General features: G+C 61.2%; 2 protein-coding genes across 4 annotated transcripts; one reads left to right on the forward strand and one right to left on the reverse strand.

Moving 5' to 3' along the window:
- Window positions 1-1,084: 1,084 nt before the first annotated feature.
- On the reverse strand, window positions 1,085-2,379 carry EIF4E1B (eukaryotic translation initiation factor 4E family member 1B; the record flags this gene model as incomplete). The annotated part of the gene is made up of 7 exons (XM_079542569.1): window positions 1,085-1,199; window positions 1,373-1,512; window positions 1,590-1,703; window positions 1,813-1,876; window positions 1,973-2,068; window positions 2,159-2,247; window positions 2,362-2,379. The coding sequence occupies 7 exons, from the start codon at window positions 2,377-2,379 to the stop codon at window positions 1,085-1,087; spliced, it is 636 nt and encodes a 211-aa protein (XP_079398695.1).
- A 2,509-nt stretch (window positions 2,380-4,888) lies between these two features.
- On the forward strand, window positions 4,889-7,207 carry SNCB (synuclein beta; the record flags this gene model as incomplete). Of its 3 annotated transcripts, XM_079542365.1 has the most annotated exons (5): window positions 4,889-5,015; window positions 5,716-5,754; window positions 6,033-6,151; window positions 6,893-6,982; window positions 7,175-7,207. In XM_079542365.1, the coding sequence occupies 5 exons, from the start codon at window positions 4,895-4,897 to the stop codon at window positions 7,205-7,207; spliced, it is 402 nt and encodes a 133-aa protein (XP_079398491.1). The 3 variants fall into 3 exon arrangements, with proteins under 3 accessions (XP_079398491.1, XP_079398490.1, XP_079398489.1); XM_079542364.1 differs by lacking the exon at window positions 6,893-6,982 and having other exon boundaries at window positions 4,895-5,015; XM_079542363.1 differs by lacking the exon at window positions 5,716-5,754 and having other exon boundaries at window positions 4,895-5,015.
- Window positions 7,208-19,588: the final 12,381 nt, after the last annotated feature.

Below are 19,588 nucleotides of genomic sequence, written 5' to 3' on the forward strand. Positions count from 1 at the left end.
TCCACTGCACCCTCCCCCCACCATCCTCAGCCCTGCTACCATCTGCCTCTCCATTTTGATCAGTATTAATTTTTAATTATGATTATTGACAGGGCATCCAGTGCAGCTGGCTCAAGGGACAGCTGCTTGGTGTGACACTGCCCGGAGGGGCAGCCTCAGCAATGCTGCTCTCTCCAGGTGGCCCTTGGCCAGCCCTGTATCCATGTGGTGAGTCCCCAAGTGCCTCCTCACCTTGCTGTGCCCCCCCCCCCCCCCAGTGATTTGGGGTGCAGGAGCTAAGGATGGGGCCCATTACACCCCCAAAGGGTGGGCACCAGATGTGGACCTCAAAGGCAGAGCTGGTAGCAGCCCATGAAGCCGGGGAGAGTGATGGCTCCTATAACTTTCCCAGTCAAATAGAGCCCTGCTTCAGCTGCACGCAAATGGTAATAAACCACAGCAGCTTGCAGCAGCCTACTGCCCACCTGGGTACCCTCAGCCTCCCTCCTGCTGAGATGCAATAGGAGCACCCCAAGGGCACAGCTCCCACTCACCCATGGTCCCCATGTGGACGGTCCCCTCGCTGCCCCCAGCACAGGGGCGAAGGAACGGCGGTGTGGCCTGCAGGACAAGGGGGAGGGAGGTCTGGCAGAATGGGCAGCAGGTGCTGGGGCTCAGCCCCATAGCAAGGGGAGTTGTAGGGCGGCCGCGCTGTGTAGAGACGCGGCAGCCCCCCATCCCGCACTCCTTCACGCTGCCCTTGCTGGGGCCACAAAGGGCCATCAACGCCGCGTGAGATGGAGCTCAGCACCCGCAGACCCCCCCCCCCCCGCTTCATCCCCCCCCTCCCCACTGCCAGCCACGGGCAGGCGGCACCACCGCGTGGTTCGGAGCTGGCACTGCAGCCCCTGAAACCGGCCCCGGCTTCGCGGTCTACAAGCCCACGGCCGCCTTCCCCCTGCTGGGAAACAACCCGAGAGCGGGTGGTGACACGGGGACAGCCCCCAACAGCAGCCCGCCCCGCACAACGCCAGCACACACGGAGCCCGCTGAGCTGCAGCCATTCATTGCGGGGTCGGGCAGCGGGGTCCCGCTCCCCCCGTGCTCACACAATAAATTTGTTCTTGGTGAGGGAGCCGCTCTTGGTGGCCGTGTCCGCGTGCGCCTGGTACCCGATGGCCACCTTCTGCGACAGCCCCAGGTGCTCCTTATAGACGCGCCTGTGGGAAGAAGGGGGTGCTGCAGAACGGGGAGCATCGCCCACCCAGTCCAACGCCCACCTCCCCACCACCAGCCCCTGCTCCGTAGAGGAGAATGAGCTCAGGGCAAAGCCACGGGAGCAGCCCCACCGCCATGGGTCGGCCCCACCAGGAACCTCCCCGCCCCGCATTACCCGATGTGGGTGACCCCCTCCCGGTTCTCCGCCTCCCGGGTCCAGATGGCGATCTTGTCCCCCTTGGCACGGATGTTGATGACGGCCCCGCACACCTCATCGCTGTACTCATCGAACATCTCCCCGATGAGGCACAGGAGCTGCAGGGAGGAGAAGGATCCCAGGCCGGGCTCAGGACAGCAGCAGGGGGGTGGCGCTGCCCCGGCCCGGTACGCACCGTCTCCAGCCAGAAGCGGTCCAACTCTGTATGCCTCTGCTGCTTGGCGAGGGTGATGAGCCAGCGCCCACCACGCTTGTTCTGGCTGTCCTCCCACATGGGCTCGATGCCGTCCTGGGACAGAGAGGGAATGCTCACAACGGCCAGAGCCAGCTTGGGGCACAGGGATGGGGTCCAAGCAGCACCCTGTGCCTCATGGTACTGGGGTGCAGGGCTGTCACACCTTGAAGAGGGAATAGTCACAGCCAGATGTCAGCTTGCTGGCCAGCTGGATGTGGGTGTACAGCCTGCAGCAGAGACATACAGAGAGCAATGAGAGGAGGTGCCCCACAGACACCCAAATCCCCAGACCCCAAACCTCCTGGAGTGGGGATGGCACTCACGCCCAGAAGTCCTCCACCGTGCTGAACTTGGTGACCAGGCGTAGGTTGGCCTGCCACATCTTGCTCTTGTCATTCTTGAAGAACCACAGGGCCCACCTGAAGGACAGCAGGGCTGTCAGCTAGGCTGGACCCCACCCCAGACACCCATCTGGTGCTGGGATGCTTCCCACAGCCAGGACCACGTACCTGTTGTGCAGTGGGTGCTTGCCCAGGCTCTCTGCCACCTGCAGCTCCTGCTGCTGAGCCCTGCGCCTGCGCCGCTCCTCCTGTCTCCTCTGGGGAAACAGCACAGCCACCCCCATAGGGGCGCAGCCCCACAAGTCAAAGCTGCCAAGTGCCCACTGCCCACCCCAGTCCCATAGAAACTATAGTATCAAGAAAACACCCACCTGCTCCCCGGAAGCCATCCCAACCAACACAGCCCTATTCTCACCCTGTGCTTTTAAGGGCTCTCAGCTGGGTGGGATAAGTGCCCTGCTGCAGCTGGGGAGAGGGTGTGGAGGCTGTAGGGAGGGGGCAGGGCAGGGTAAGGGTCAGGAAGTAGGGATGTAGTGGGACAGGATGGGACCAGAATTTGTTGATGGGGTTGGGGGAGTGGGGTGGCAGAGGGATAGGCTGGAATGTGGGACAGGGATGGCATGGAGTGGGAACAGGGTGCAGTGGGGCAAGGGATGGGATCAGGAGTAAGGAAACAGTAGGGAGAGGCTGGGTCTGTGCTGAACTGTGCTAAAAGCTGCTGTGTCAAACTGTGTCAAACTGCACCATGCCATGAGGAGGTGAGCTGTGCTGAGCTGTATCATACCAAGCCATGACACACAATGCCAAATCTTGCTAAGCTGTGCCAAACCTTGATGAAATGTGCCAAGCCAGACTGTGCCAAGTTGTGCTGAGCCATGCCAAGCCATGCCAAGCCATGCCAAGCTGTGCCAAGCCAAACCATGCCTAATGGTGCCATGCAGTACTGAGCTGCGTCGAGCCATGCCAAACTGTGCTGAACTGTGCCAAACCATGCCAAAATGTGTAGAACTGAGATGTGCTGAAGTGTGTCAAGCCAAGCCGTGCCAAAGCATGCTGAGCATGAGGAGCTGTGCTGAAATCTGCCAAGCTGTGCCAGACCATGCCAAGACATGATGAAATGTGCAGAACTGTGCCATGTCAAACCGTGCTGAGCTAAGCCATGCTGAACCAAGCCAAGTGGGCCAAGGCAAACCATGCCAAATCATGCCGAGCCACGCCAAAATGTGCAGAACTATAAAGTGCCAAACTGTACCAAGCTGTGCTGTGCCGTGCTAAGGTGCACCAAGGTATGACAAACTGCTCTGAGACTTGCCAAACCCAGTCTAGCCATGCCAAACCATGCCAGATTGTCCTAAACTGTGCGGAGCTATGCCAAAATGTGCAGAGCTGAGCCATGCAGAACCAATCTGTGGTTCTGCACAATCTGTGCCTAACTGTGCTGAGTCATACTGAGCCGAGCTGTATTTAAATGTACAGTTCCAAGCTGTGCTGAGCAGTGTCAAGCTTAGCCATGCCAAACCACCCCAAGCTGAGCAGTGCTAAACCACACCAAGCCATGCCATACTGTGCGGAGCCATATCCAACAGCGCCGAGCCGTGCTGCAGCATGCCAGGCTGAGCTGAGCCATGTTGATCCAAATCGTGCCCAGCTGTGTCAAGCTGTGCCAAACTGTGCCCACCTGTGCTGCGCCATGCTGAACCATGCTGAGCCAGACTGCACTGAGCCATGCAGTACTGAGCTGTGCCAAGACATGCTGGAAGGTGCTGTGCCAAATCACGCCAAACTGTAGCATGGCTTCACCTTAGCCACAGTCAGCCATAATGAGCTGTGCTGTGCTGAGCTGTGCCAAGCTGTGCCAAACTGTGCTGTGCCATGCTGAGCCAGAATGTGCTGAGCCATGCAGAAATGTGCCCAAATGTGTCAAACTGTGCCAAGCTGAACCATGATGAACCGTGCCAAAACATGCCAAGCTGTGTCAAGCCAAGCCATGCTGAAGCATGCTGAGCTTGAGGAGCTGTGCTGAAATCTGCAAAGTGTGCAGTGTGCTTTATGAGCTGTGCCAAAGCATTGCAAAGCAGGCTGAACTGTGCTGAGCCGAGCCGTGCCATGCCAAACATTTTCAAATTGCACAGAGCCATGCTGCGCCAAATCATGCCAAACCAAGCTGAGCCAAACTGAGCCTTGTCAAGATGTGCCGAGCCAACACGAGCCGTTCCATGCCATGCCGTACTGTGCTGGGCCGGGCTGAGTCACGCTGAGCCGTGTGGAGATGAGCCAAGCCACCACTAGCCAAAACGTGTTGTTCTGAACTATTCCGAGCAAAGCCATGCCAAGATCGGGCAGAGCCGTGCTTGGCCACCCTTGTACCTCACCACACGGGGGCAGTACATCCCCGTGCACGGTCCGGTTCGGCCCGGTCCGACTCGGTTCGGCACGGCTCAGCACGGCACGGCACGACACGGTTCGGCTCGATTCGGCACGGCTCGGCACTGCTCGGCTTGGCACGGTTCAGCACGGTTCGGCACGTCACGGTTCAGCCGTGCACGGTGCCCAGCAGGGCTCAGCTCGCACGGCGCGGTCCCCCCCGCGCATCGCGGCGCATCACGGCGCAGCGCAGCGCAGCGCAGCACAGCGCAACGCGGCTCCGGCACAGCCGCACTGAGCCCGCCCCGCCGCAGCCCGGCCCGGCTCGGCCCGGCCCGCGCCGCGCCCCGCCCGTCCCCGTGTGCCCGCGTGCCCGTGTGCCCGCCACCGAGCCAGGTCGGGCAGCGCGGCGGGAGCGGGGCGGTGCGGGGTCGGGGGCGGCGGTGCGGGGCGGGGCGGGTATCGAGGGCGCGGGGATGCGCGAGGCGGGCGGGCGCCGGGCCGGGGTGAAGCCGTGCGGCCTCTCCCCGCAGAGCCGCCATGGAGGTGTTCATGAAGGGCTTGTCCAAGGCCAAGGAGGGGGTGGTCGCCGCCGCCGAGAAGACCAAGCAGGGGGTGGCTGAGGCCGCCGAGAAGACCAAGGAAGGGGTCCTCTATGTCGGTAAGGGCCGACCCGGCCTGCGTGTCTCCCCCCTCCCGTCCTTGCAACCTCCCGCATTTGCCCTTGCATCCTCCCGCCCATCCCCCTGCTGTCCCCACCAGTCCCCCTACCCCCGGCTCTCGCTCCCCGCCCCCGGCGGCACCGGCGAGCTCCGTCCGCAGCGCTCTGCCCGCGGGGATGGGGCGGAGGGTTTGCAGAGGAGTGGGACCCCGCGGCTGGGACCCCGCGGCTCTACGCCGAGGACGCTCCGGGACTCAGAGCGGAGGCGCCGCGGGGCTGCGGCGATGCTCGGGCACCACTTGCGGGGAGCTTCGGTGGGATGCGCTGAGATGTGCCCGGCTTGGAGCGGAAATGCCGGGGATCCGTTTGTCCCTCCCGGGAGAATTCGTGCCCCGGAGTACACACGGGTGAATGGTGCAGCCGGGCTGCGGATTCGGGCTGCTGGGAACTGGGTGCTGCTTCATCCCACTGGGCGAGGGGTGGAGCGGTGCCGAGCGGGGCTCGCCGTGCCCGGGGCGCTGCCCCAGGCGGGGGTCCCGGGGTGCCCGGGGGCCCCGTCCCGCAGAAGAGCTGTCCGCATCTCCGGGCCGCCCCGTGCAGCAGCGCGCCCCGTGCATCCGGCAGCCCTCCCGTGGGGGGAATCGGGGGCTGCTCAGCGCGGGGCGCACTGATCCACGTCTCTCTCTGTTTCTACCCCCAGGGAGCAAAACCCAAGGCGTGGTGCAAGGCGTCACCTCAGGTACGGTCCTTCCTGCCCCCGCAAGCGCAGCCGTGCTAACCGGGTCGGGGCTAAGCGAGGGGCTGATGTCACCCGGCTAAAGCCACTTACATAACGGGGCCCGCAACACAGGATTTGCGGCGCCGCCCGCACTCCGTGCCCAGCTGCAGAGCCGCGGCCCCGGGCACGGAGGGGGGGCGGGGGGATGGGAGCCCGGTCCTGCGCCTGACTAGCCATCAGCCCCCCCGGCCCCTCTCCCTGGCTCGGGGGACACTGACACGCACCCCCGGCTCCCGCAGTGGCCGAGAAGGCGAAGGAACAGGCGTCCCAGCTGGGCGAAGCGGCGTTCTCGGGCGCCGGCAACATCGCGGCGGCCACGGGGCTGGTGAAGAAGGAGGAATTCCCCGCGGACCTGAAGGTGATTCCCCCCCTCCCCGCACGCCGCTGCGCCGCCCTCCTCTCGGCGGGGACCCCCCGGTGGCACCCGGCGCGCTGCCGGAGGGTCCCCATCTGAGCGTCCCCGGGGCCAGGGCGGGGGGGACGGAGGGTCCCCCGCGTGGCGGCTGCGTGCGCGGCTGCTGCGGACGTGTGCGTGCGTGGATCCCCGCATGGCGGCGCGGGGCCGGCGGGGCGGCATCGCCGCGTTGCGCCGCGAGGTGACCTGACAGCTGCGGGAGCGCTGGGGCGGGAGGGGCGGCGGGCTCCTCTCGCTTCCAGCTTAGCCCAAAATAGCAGCAGCTGAAGAAATGAGGCCACGGCACGCACCGCCGCCGCGCGGGGGGACCGGCCGTCCTCTTCCAGCCGCTCTGCCCGGCCCTGGGGAGGGGTTATCCGCCCCGCCCCGCCCGGGATGCGGGATGCTCCGGCACCTCGAGGGGGGCTGAAGGCGCCAGCACGCGTCACCCGCCTGGGGATGAGCATTGCGGGGATGCGCACTTCCACAGTCGCTTTCCTGTCCCTTCCCAGCTTTGTGCGCTGCTGTGAGCACCGGGTGCCCTGCCAGCACCCCCACTTCGCCCCGTATCATTCCGTCCTGGCTCTATCCCACCCCTTGTGGGCATGTGCCTGGTCCCTGCCAGGTCCCCCGGGTAACTCCCTCCCTGGAAGGGTGACGTTCGAGGGATGCATGCGTGGAACTGACCACCCGCTTCACCCCCAGGCCGAGGAGGTGGCCCAGGAGGCTGTGGAAGAGCCGCTGGTTGAGCCGCTGCTGGAGCCGGAGGGGGAGAGCTACGAGGAGTCCCCACAGGTGAGGGGAAAGGATGGCACTGCAGGGATGCGGGCTGTGCTCAGCGCCTGGTGGCATCACTGTGGGCAGAGGAGCCAGGAGCCTGCCAGCTCTCCAGCACCCGGAGCAGGGAGCCTGGAGGTCAGGCAGGTGTGGTTGGAGGAACTGTCCCAGCTGAGCCTTCTCACTGCTCTTTCTTTTCCCATCTCGCAGGAGGAATACCAGGAATACGAGCCAGAGGCATAATGGAACCCTGTCCTTGCCTCTTCCACCAGCAGCACAACGAACCGCCGGTAGCCCCCTGCTCCTCCCCTGCTGGCCCCGGCCAGCGCCCGCGTGCCGGGGAGGAGCAGGGTTGCCCCTGCCCCGTTCGCTCACAAGTTCTTCCTCCAGTTCCGTTCCAAGGGACCATGTCCATGTCTCCGTACCGTGTCTAGCAGTGAGAACCCGCTGTGTCCGAGCCCTGCAGCCTCAGCGTGTGCCCAAGCCGTGGGCACTGCCCGCAGGGGCTGCTGTGTGTGCGTGTGTGCGTGTGTCCGTGGTGCCCGGGCTTACAGCTCTGCCTCCCTCCCAGCGCCGTAAGCCCCGGCTGCGTCCCGGTGCGTCTGTGTGTGTACAAAGCATGTTTACCTGCGCGCGGGCTGCTGTACATTTTGCTTGCATGCGTGTCCCTGAGGTTCTGCTCTGGTCATCGTGGAACTGTTTTTGGTTTTGTTTTCTTTTTCTTTTTTAATATATCTCTCTCTATCTATGGGTGGACGGGTCTTTTGCCTTTGTGAGCCCTCGGTATCCGAGCCCGCTCCCCAGCCTGCTGGGTGGAGACGGTGCCTGCACCCTCCCCGAGGTCCTGTAGTGCTGACGCTGTGTTGTGACGTGGCATGGATATCCCCCCACCCTCGTTGCTGGATGTGCAATACGAGTGCAGCTGCCAGTGACACAGCTGCCACCGTGTCCATGAATAAAGCCAACTCTTGTCTGTAGCCCCCTGGTGCTGGTTGTGGGGTCCCTTGGTCTGTTCCCCGCTTTAGTGGTTTGTGCAGGTTTGGGGGAGAAAGAGTGTGGGGCTGGGGCAGGCTGTGAGAGCAGGTCCTCGTGGAGACCAAACTCTCCTGCCTTCTTATTGCTGTCGGGGCAGCAGACAGCACACTCTGGCTGAGCTGGGGATGCAGGCAGTGTCCCTGTGCCACCTGTCTGCATGAGTCTGCAGTCTGCGGGCAAAAGGAGGGGACCCTCTGGGACCAAGGACCCTGTGGCAGAAGGAGGATGGACACAGTCCTGGCCTCGAGCCCTGGTTCCCTCCCAGCTCTGCCCCTGTTTCTGCCAGCTGACACAGGCTGTGCTAGCAAAGGGGGCTCAGGTGCTGGGCACAGTGTTCTTCCTGCAGGCTCACACCTGACCAGAGCAGCAGGATGTGCTGCTGAATGTGAGGTGCCTCCTAAAGGTGAGCCCTGATCTTTGTGCTAGAAACACAGAGCAAAGGGGAACCTCTCCTCTGCCATCTCTACCTTTCTATGCTGTCCTGTTCCCCTTGGAGCACAGAGGGCATGGCAGTTACGTGTGTCTCCCAGCTGCAATGTGACCACCATGAGGACCCCAACCAGCCTGCAGCCCCTTGGTGGCAGCACAGAGTAGAGAGGTTGTGCAGAGCCTTCCCCCACTGTTCTCCCTTGCCAAATTTACTGGTGAACTGTAGCTTGCAGCAGTCAGCACGGACACACAACAGGTTTGCTGATGCTTGCAAATCCCTGGCTCTGCTTCCTGTGTCTGCACCAGCTGCAGCAGCACCTGCAGCACCCACTGGGCACAGCTGGACACATCATTAAATGGTGAGAGACAGGGCTCTCCCTAACACTGGCAGGGCTGGCTCCCTAAGCAGAGCTGGGAGTGCAGCTTTCAGAGTGGAAGTGGATGTGGGCAGTGGCTGAAAGCGTGACAGACTCTGCAGGTGGGTGTGGGAGGCTGGTGGCACCCCCTGAGCCAGCTGGGCTGCGTCCCCAGAGCCAGGCTGGGATTACTACAGGACCAGCCTCTGGCACACTCAACTGGCCTGGGAACACTGCACTGAGTCTGCAAGAGAAACACAGCCCCACATGCCCTGTCCCAGCCTTGGCCCCACTCCAAGCTCACGCACGGCAGTGTGACACTGCAAACATCAGCTGTCCCACAGACTGCCCTTGCTGGATGAGCAGGGCCACTGTGCTAGGAGCACTTATAGCCACACGGGCCTACAACTCAGGCAATGGGACAGAAGGGGTTATACCACAGTAGGCTTTGTCAAAGCACTGCTCCAGGCCATGCTGCAATGACTGCAGGAGGCAGTAGCTGGACTCCTGCTCGAGGTGAGGCAGCTATAGCTAATGTGGTTCAGGTTCTTCAGCCACTGGAAGAGGGATACAGTCACCCCACCTGCATTCACACAGATGTCCTGCCATGGGCAGTACACGCTCTAGATTTGCTGCTTAGAATAACCCCGAGACCCACGACAAATCTGGGGGTCTCCTCAACAGCCTTGGGCCATGCCTGCCCTCAGGGACAGTCCTGAGGTTGCTGGGAAAGCTAAATCCTAGAACTGCAGTGTCCCTGACAGAACACCAGCTGTTGTGGTGTTCCATGCAATGTGATGTGGTTTGCTGTTGGCCTATAAACAACTGCAGGACATACTGATGACGGCTGAAAGCCCTGTAGTCTGCCACTGCCTAAAACTGGGAGGGTACAGAAGGGAAAGCAGCAAGCTGAGCTCCTAGGATTCACTCAGGAGCTGGAGTAAGTTAGGAAACAACTGAGACAGCACCATAATGTTGCTTGCTGTCAGAGCCTGGCAGAGCCAGGCTGGATTCACATCAGTGCAGCTGACAACACCACGTGGCCTTAAGAGCCACAAGCCTGCCATCTCCCTGTGTGTTTGGGGATGGACATACTGGATGACAAGCATATCTCTTCACGAGAATATGTCATGTGCTTCTGGTGTAGTGGGGCTGTTGGTGGCTTCAACAATGATCGGAGAGCTCAAGCAGAGCAGACAGGAAAAGAAGAAATGAAAGAAGAAACCAGGGACAGGCTCATTCCCTGCTGCCATTTTCCTCCCATCAGGTCACTCCTAGGGGCAAGGGTCTGAGTGCTTGCCTCCTCACCAGAGCTGTTGGGGGCAACAGATGCTCAGACCTCATATTTTGCACAGAATGATTAATGGCTCAGGCTGTAAAAGACCTTGGCTGTGTCAGAGTCCCAAGTTCCAGCATGCCCTGTCCCTTAAGCTCCCTAGAGCTTTCAGCAAAGGGTAGAATCTTGTTTCTGTAGCAGTTCCCTGCTTTGTTCACTCTTATCTGCAGTCCCCATTTTCCAGTGTCAGACAACACAGTGATTCCCAGTACATTCAAGGATGTCGTGCTCTCTGCCCTAAGGAGAGGATCTGGTAAAAGAAAGACTGAAGATGCCAGAAGAGCCAGCCAAGGTCAGTGGTCCTCGCTCCTGTCAGTAAAGGGAAAGGCTTGGGCTCTCCTCTTCCCCTCAGTTACGTGACCTGCCACCTTTTCCTCACTTTCTGTTCCTCCGGCACAGTGAGTGAGTTGTCAGTGAAGTGATGAGATGCCTCCTCGGGTTGTGGAGTGCCCAGAGTGAAGTTATAGCTGGGCTGCTCTCACTTGCACACAGTGGTGCAGGTCCCCAGATGGCACTGGGCCTGCTCTGAGCACCTGGTATGGTGCACAGCAGTCTGTGCCTTTGCTTGTACCAATCATTGCCCTGTGCTGAGAAAACAGGCTGGGCTCAACTCACCTTCTCATAGTCTTCTAGCTCCTTGGGGTTGATCCCACTGGAGTTGTAAATGGCTTAATCTATCTGTCTCCCCAGCACAGATACAGTAGACTCCAAAGTGGTGCAGGTACAATATGTGCACCCCAACATTGCCAAAGCCCTGCAGCAACAGGGAGCAGGCATGGCTCTGGGGAGAGGGAAGTCATGGGGACAAACTGAAAACTGAACCCTCTGGCGACAAACCGCCTCCTAAGAACTTAAACTGTGATATAGAAGTAGGAACTCTGATCTAGCAGCCCCCTGTGAATGTTTTGGCTCAGTGCAGGCTAGGAGCTGTCAGGACAGAGGCTGCCTTGGCGAGTTACAGGATCATGAAAAGCAGACCCTGTGGACAGGGGCTTCCAGCTCAGCCTGTTTTCATCACCTCCAGTGCTCCTGGATGTGATGTTCCAAGCACAGCACACTGTTCAACTTCTGAGAGCTGATCTCAATAGGAAACAGATGCAGTGAAAAACAGCCCATTGTGCAGCACCTAGGCACAATCTGAGCAGCCCTCCAGCACCTCACAATGACGGGTGCTGCGGCACCAGCATGAACAAGGGCCATAGTGGTAGCATGGTTCTTGTTATGGGAACAGATGATTTTGTACTGTCTGCCCCAAAGTGCTCGCTAGCTTGCTGCAGCTTTAAAAGCAGTGCTGTTTCCTAAGACACAAAAACCTCTAACCAAGCAAAATGTTACACACAAGTAGCCAAGGACTCCATCTTTCTCATCCTCTGCCACATCAGCCATCAGGGGGATGCAGGGGAAGGGCAGAAATGACAAAGGCAAGATGGTGAGCAGCAGCCTCAGTCCAAAGCCTCCTTCTGCACAGCAGGGAGCTGTGATGAGGAGTGAGTGTTCTGAGGAAAGCACCCCCCGCCAGCTCCTGGTGCTGGACTCAGATGAGACTTTAGTTTCATGGCTTTCAGTTTTTTTCCACCTCCAAAGAGCAGTGAGCTCAGCAGGATATGCAGTTGGCTAAGCTGCAGGCATCACGGGTGGTGAACAGCAAGCGTTTGGGCAGCAGTGGCTGGCAGAGAGCAGCAGCTGCTAGAGTTGCAGCAGGGGGAAGCGCTTCCCTGCAGCTGTCAGCAAGCCTTGGCTGCAGGGGAGGGAAGGGCCTGAAAGCAGAGGGGAAGCCCCTCTGAGCTCCCAGCCAGCTGCCTCCAGGTAGTGCTTGTCTGGGCACCCCAATAGAGGGGGGCTGCACCCACAGTCAGGGTCTTTGCAGTGGGTGATGTGGTGTGGAGGTGCCAGCTCTCTCTGCCAGTCCAGCAGAGCTCAGCATCCTACCACTTGCTCTCTGCTAATGCACACACCAGTGTCAGTCACAGCTTCCATTTTATGTGTGTTTTACACCGGATAGCTGCAAAGAGCATTGGAAATGTCTGCACAGTGTGAACAGTGCTGCACCCCTGAACTTCTGTATGCACCATATCTGAAACGTTGCTCACAGGAGTGCCAGCTGCTACCACAAGTTCCTCTGCTGAAAACCTTACAGAGGTTTTATTTGTAGGAACATCTGTTGTGCAAACAGGGGATGGGCCAGCGCTGGGGACCTGGTGCTGAGATCCCTGCGTGTGCACAGCAGGTATGGGACATCTCCTTGTGGGACACTAACAGCAGAGAGTGTGCTTCTGAAAGGAGAGAGGACAACTGTGAAGTGCCACCACCAGCGTGGGTCAGCACCCCATGGTATGGATCCTCTCACAGGAGGATAGGTGAAGGCCTGGCCTCCCAGGGTAACAAGAGATTTGGGATGATGTTTAGGCAGCGCTCCAACTCCCAGCTGCTCTCAGCTCTCATCAGCTCATCATCAGCAGGAGCTGAGGCTGCAAGTTCTCCCATGAAACAGTGTTAGAAAGAAGTGCTTTCTTTCAGAGCTGGGTTGCATGCTTACTCGCAGCACAAAGGTTTTGCCAGGCAAGCAAGGGCTCAGGCTGTTCAGTCCACATAGAGCATGATGGTGATGTTGTTCTTGATGCCATGCAGCATCCGACACCCAGTGTGGAATGTCAGCCATGGACCCCTCCCTGGCTGATGGACTTCCCACTAACACAGGCTTGTGAGGCTGGTTAGGGAAGAGCAAAAGTTAAGGTGTCCCCTGCTCCAAATCCTCTAGATAAGCACCCTTAGCTAACAAGTGCACTTCCCAAGTCTCAGCTTCCCTCTCCTAGCCCTAAGCCTGAGTTAAACTAGCGCAACTCACTGGCAAGGGTCCCTGTGCACAAACCCTCCTAGCATCCACAGCATCCTGAGCTCCAAACCAGCAGTGTCGGAGCTTACCCAGTACCCCAGCATATGGGTGTAGGTGTCAACTGTCCAGAACCTCTTCCACTCCCAGGTACTCACATCAGGGACCAGCACATAAGTCCCAGGCCCTGCAGAGGTAGAAAAATCTATCAATTCCTGCCTTTGAAGTTCAAATACTTTGCTCCAACCCATGGCACGTGTACAGCCAGATGGTTTCCACAGGCTGGCCATGTTCTTGGGCACACTAAAGAGTGTGCATCCAAAACCTGGTGCACATGCCCGTACATCAGGATGCTCCCTGCTTCTATCAGACAGCAGCATCTTTGTTTTTTGCAGGGTCTTTGCCACGTCCTTTCTCAACTTTCAAGTAAACAAGAGCATGTAAAGATTTATTGCCTCGTGTCTGGCACCTGCTGAGCTTTCTATCACATGTGATAGAGAAACATTCCTTCCTCCTATCATATGTGGTTGAGAAACATTCCTTCCTCCTTGCAACTGTGATTGCCAGCAGGAATCAAGGACAGGAGCCAGGCCAGGCTCTGACCAACAGCACCTACAGCACAGCCTGAGCCAGCTCTTGTTGTGCTTGGTGCTGCAGGAGGCCCTGCCTGCTGCAGATTCACAGCTGAGGTAGAGAAAGCAGCGAAGTGACAGCAGAGCAGCAGATCAGTGACCAGTGCTGATAGGCAGTGCAGGAGCAGTGGTCCCTGTGTCCTGCCCAGCCAGGCAGCTGCTTCCCTGCCTGCAAACCATGCACTTCTTACACAATGGGGACACAACCACTCTCACCTGTAAGTCCCTTTCTGTCCATCTCTACAGTAAAATGTCTCATTGTTTCCTCCAGCTCACATTCCTTTTAGTGCAATAACACTAAAACACAGTTGTAACTACAGGCCCCAAGGTATAGAACCCTTCCCTGCCTGCTGCCTGCAGGGAGTTAATTCACAGCAGTTGAGAGCCCTTGCTGTACCAACAAAGGGATGTGTGATCTCCCGGTCCCTCTGCCCCCTCCCCTCCCAGCCGCTCTCCGATTTGCACCTTCCCCCAGCACAGCAGGCGGCACAGGAGCGTCTCTTCCCGCATGTGTTTGCCCGCATGCACCGAACCGTAAATCAGAGTTCACCACCCCTCTCCCCCACCCCGAGCTGCTTTTCACGGCGGCTGGGTGAGTGCTACTCACCACAAACGTCTTCTCCCTGCCTGTCAGAGTGCATCACAGTGACACGCAGAGAGGACGGGCTGTGCAAATGGAGCATGAGTTATGGGCCGTCAGCGGGGGAAGAGGGGGTGAACTCATGGAGCATTTCCTGGGATCGGGCCTCACATCCACGGCACCCCCAAAAGGAACATCTGGAGGAGACCTGATGAGGCGGATCTGCATGGATCCCCTGCCACACGCAGCTCCCTCCTAACGCTGTGTGACTGCACGGAGCGGATCCGAAGCCGGGGCAGGATGCGGCCCCGAGCCCGGCACAGCCACCAGCAGGCAGAGCCGAATCCATGACAACCAGAGCCTGCATGTGAGAAGCTCAATGCCTGCCGCTCCCTGGTGAACGCGAGCGTCCCGCCGCTCGGTGCTGCGTTCTGCAGCAAGCCTTGCCCTCGCACATCTGTGCCCAAAGGAACATCCTGCACTCCTAGAGCTCTTCTGATTTTCAAAGCTCCTAACAAGCTTTTCTGACTCCCTGTACCACAACCCCATCCCGTGCCCAATTCACCACGAGCTTTGCATTCCTCTTGTACTTCTCTGCTACGGCACATTTGTATGTCATTAATGCAGCCAGGGCTTTTACTTCACCGACACCGATTGAACTGCTGAAACGAACCCCTGGGAAAAGAGAGAGAAGAAAGGCAGAGTGCCTGCCACAAACGGCACAGAGGAGATGGAGGAGAGGCTTTGAATCTTCTGAAGCGGCAGCATCTCGTCACAATAGGCGATCAGAAATCATTCGGCTGGGTTTGTTCCTCCGGACAGCGATTTCCTAACAAGCAGCCATCCTGCGGGCACAGGGCCGCTGCGGGGAGCTCTGATAGCACAGCCCAGCGCCCGCCGAGGGATGGGGCTGAGCCCCCTGGGGCTCTGAGCGGCCATACCGCTGCAGGACAGGGTTAGGGTGCGATACGCCCGCAGGGAGCGCGGGGTGCTTGGGTCAGAGGGATGTAGGGAAGGCCACGTGCTGACAGCTGCAGGGGGCTGAGGGGGAGAGCAGCAAAACCACCACTGGTTTTGCCCTATTCCCTCCATTGCCTCAACATGGCAGCCGCGCCTGCCGAGGATTGTGCCGGAGCTAGCAGCTCTCTGATTGGCTGAGCCGTGGCAGGGTGGCCACCTGAGGGCGCTGCGTGAAGCGGCTGCGGGGCTTTCCTGATTGGATGCAGCTGGGAAAAGGGGGCGGGGTCTACGGTGGGAGGAGGGGTGTGGAGTGGTGGGGGCGTGGTGGGTGGAGCCAATCAGGGTGGGGCACCTTGGGGGCGAGGTCGGGAGCGGGGGCTGCAGGGCCAGATGTGTGGGGCAGCACATGGGCAGGGAGCCGTGCAGGGGCGCGGTACCAGACCTCCTGCTGGCCCCGTGCAGGCACCTGCGGCTCTCTGGCCGTGCTCCGGGTCTGCCTGTGAGCCCCAGGGCCCGGCACCGAGGGCACGTCCATCAGTTCAGGCGCAGGCCAGGCGGTGTGGGCACGCTGTTGCGTTCACGTGTCTCTGCCCGTGTGCGTGGGAGGCAGGGCTGCGTCGCACAGGGAGGGGGCTGCCAAGCTACCTGCACCCGCAGCCCCCTCCCCGCGGGGAGGATGCGCTTTTCAGGCAGCTGCCTGGCTTCCTTGCGAGCCGGGAGCGCGGGAGTGTGTTGCCAAGGCAATGGGGACCATCTTACTCATCCTCCTCGCTATTGTTATCCTGCCAGCCCGGAGGTGCCCGGGTGGGGAGAGAAGGAGGAGGAGGCAGCTGGCCAGGGAGGAAGGCTGGCTGCAGGGAGGGGAGGAGATGCGTGTCCCCTCGTATAGCCATCTCATGGGGGTAGGAGATACTGATGGGTGAGGGGAGAGCAGAGCGCAGAGAAAGGGCAGGTAGGGTGTGAGCCAGCAGCCCTACGGCAAAGTCCTGGGCAGGGGAATAGAGGGATAGGGAAAGACACAGTCCCCTCCACTGCCAGAACCTGAGTCTACCCATGGTGTCTCTTGTCACTCTGTGCCCCTCTTGACCCCCTAATCCCGTGTGGCAGCGTGGGGTGTAAACTCACAGCTACATGGGATGTAAAGCCACAGCTGAACCAGGCAGGGTGCACCTCACCTCGGCCCCGCTGCAAGGGGGGGGAATGGGACAGTGAGCACAGAGCTGGGATCAGCAAAGGGCACAGGGCAGAGCCCGGTGGTATGACAGCTCCTGGCCATGCAAACGTCTGGCAGCTGTGAGTGCTGCTTTTGCATCGCATGTGACGAGCGGTTGCGGTGCAACAGCCAGCACGAGGTGCTGCGTGCTCGGGGGTCCGGGAGCGGGGTCTGTGCTCTGCAGCACCGCTCGCCCACGTGTGTCACTGCTCACGCGTGTGCCACCCTGGCTTGGCGGGGTGCCTGGCGGTGGTGTAGGGGTGCCCCGGGGTTGCAAGGCTGCGCTCTTTATTTTGATATTCTTCCTCCCTATTTTTAGCATTCGGGGTTTTGTTCCAGCCTCGCTGTTTACTGGAAGGAGCATTTCTACCGCCAACCTCCCCTGTCTCCAGGCAACCAGGTGTGCCAGCTCCCACCGTGCTGGTGCCGACACTGCACCACCCTATAGATCTATAGGGCTGGATTGGGGGGGGTTAATGTTATCTTCAAGGCAGAGTAACCCTATCTCAGGGTTAATGTTAACCCTCCTAGCCCCTGACTCACAGCCCCATCTGCTGCAGGGACCTGTTGCACCACCCTCTCTCCAAAGCAGTCCCAGTGGCACCCATGGGTGCTGGGCTGGATAGGAGGTGGTCAGACTGACACATGGCTGCGGGGTGCAAGGTGATGGATGTTCCTCCCTCAGTCTCCATTGCCGTGGAGGGACCACCGAGCTGCACTCATGCTGACTGGGGCTTCACATGAGGTGATGCTGCCCTCCGCCACCCCACTGCACGGCGATATGTGGGGGGCTCACCGCGTGACCCCATTCGTGGGGCAGTGCCATCTGCCAGCACGGCATCCCAGCGGCAGAGAGGTGCTGGCCCTGCAGGATTGTTGGGGGGCAGGCGGGGCCTCGGGGGGGGGGGGCTGTGAGCCCCGAGGCGATGCTCGCGGGCCGCCTTCCCCCCCGCAGAGCGAGCGGGAGTGCGTGGGAAGGAGTTAGACAAAGCCTGAGCCCGGGAGCAGAGGCAGCGCTGCCGGGAGGGAGACGGGGACGTTCTCCCCTCCCATCCTCCCCCCGAGCGAGGGCTGAGCAGAAGCCCTCCTCGTTCTCGTCCGCGGCGGCAGAAGGGACCCGCACGTCCCCGACCCTCGGGCTGGCAGCCACGGGGTGCAGCGGGCAGCGGGACAGCGCCGGTGGCCCCGCGGTGATGCCCGGCGGGGAAGCGGACATCTCCGTCACCAGGTAGGAGGGGGACGGTCTCCGTGTCGCTGTCACCCCCACCCAAGGGACGGCACCACGGGGCTCGTGCCAAGGGCCGAGGGGCCGCCGGCCACGTGTCCCCCCTAGATGCAGCATGTCCTGGAGCGCTGGGTGGCTGCGCGGGACAAGAGCCATTCCCGCACCCGGGGGCTGTGTCGGGGTTCTAGCGAGGAGAGGATCTCACGATCGGGAGATGGGGATGGGAGTGAGGTCCCAGAGCGGTGGGGGCGATGATGCCAGATTGCCCTCCCCCCCCCCTCCCCAAGACAACCGGGCCCCCAACACCGGAGCGGGCGGTGCCGGGGCGGGGCGCGGACCGGGGGTACCGCTGCGGGGGGAGCGGCCTGGGGCACGGTACCGCCCCCGCCGCCGCCGCCGCCCCACGCATGCTCCGCCACCGCCACCGCGCCGGAGCGGAGCGGAGCGGGACGGGACCGCGCCGGAGCCGCCGCCGCCGCCGCCGCAGCCGCAGGTAACCGCGGCCCCGGGGCGCGCACGTGGCGGGGCTCTCCCGCTCCTTCGCGGAGCCCCCGGGGCGGTATCACCGGGACGGGAGCGGCCGCCGCCTCCCATCCTTCGGGGCTGCGGCGAGGGCGGCTTTGTTCGCGGCTCGGCCGGGGCGTGCCCACGCGTGTCCACGAATGCGTGTGTGCCCGGAGCCATGTGCCGGCGGCTGCGTGCCCGTGCCTGCAGGCGGGAGTGCGTGTGTGCGTGTGCCTGCGGGTGGGTACCGCGTGTTCGTGTCTCTCCGCGTGCCCCGGGCGGGATGCTCTCAGGGTGGGTTCGGCCCCGCCGGGAGGTGTTACGGGTGGGACTGGGGAGCTCCGTAGGGAGAAAGGCTCGGAGGGCTGGGAATCATTTGGAGCCGCTTGTGTGACACCGGCTTCTGCCCCTCGTGCCACGTGGCCTTGTGCGGGTGTGGGTGCGGGTATCTGTGCAGGGCAAGTGTGCACGGTGCCCAGCTGGCACACCCTACCCCGCCTGGCAGAGCCCCCAGTGTCCTGTGCAGCCCCTGGCCCTTCTGCTTGCTGCTGCCTGCAGGCCAGTGGGTGCCCTGGACTGGGTACCTGTGTGCGTGGCTCTGATGGGAGCTGTTCTGAGTATCCGTGAGGTTCTTACTGGGCACTACAGGTTGCCCTCCAACTGTTCTCTCTTCAGGGTCTCACAGCCCCGTGGCCCCAGCAGCCAGAGCAGCCCCTGAATCCCACACGTGGCTCAGTCGCACCAGGAAACGGCTGTTTTTGTGGTAGGTGGCTGACACTGTCCTTCCCTTCCCGGGTTGGGCACTGTGCTGGCGCATTCTGGGCACAGCCAGACCTGTTGTCAGGTGTGATGTGGCAAGAAGCAGTTGATGACTGACAATGTTCAGCTCACTGCCATATTGCCTGTCTTGCAGGACTAGCATGGGAGAAGCCTTCCCCAGGCATGGGCAGCACTAGGGAGCCCGAGGCCCTGCAGCTGCTGAACCGAGAGGCTGAGGACGCCTGTGAGCCCGGTACCAGCTCCTTGGGCTGCCCACCACTGGGTGAGCATTTGCCCAGCTCTGGCTGCAACGCGGATGGCCGTGCCATGAGGACCTGCTGCATGGCCGAGCCCCAAGTCCTGGGCACTGTGGAGAAGGTGCCGGTGCCAACAGGACTGGAGAGCTGCGGGGCAGCCGGTGGCACTGCCCCTGCCTGCAGTCCTATGGAGCCAGGGGGCACCCAGAAGGAGAAGGCCACCCCTGCGCCCTCCCTGCCTGAGCCCTGCCTCAAGGCACCCAGCAAGGACACGGGCAGCGTGCCGGCTCCAGCCAAGCATGTGGCATTCCTGGAGCCATCGGTGGGAGCTGAGCTGCCCTCCCCGATGCCAAGCCAGGAGCAGCCCCAGGGTGGCACAGGGGACACTGAAACCCCCGAGCAGCTCCAGAGAGTTGGGGAGCAGGGCAGAGCTGATAGGAGTACTGAGAGCACCCAGCAGCCCCGGACTGCCAAGCTGCTCTGCGGGTCCTACTCATTCGAGGTGACA

Source organism: Tetrao urogallus (genome assembly GCF_951394365.1).
Source record: "Tetrao urogallus genome assembly, chromosome: 14".
In the NCBI taxonomy this organism is placed as follows: Eukaryota; Metazoa; Chordata; class Aves; order Galliformes; family Phasianidae; genus Tetrao; species Tetrao urogallus.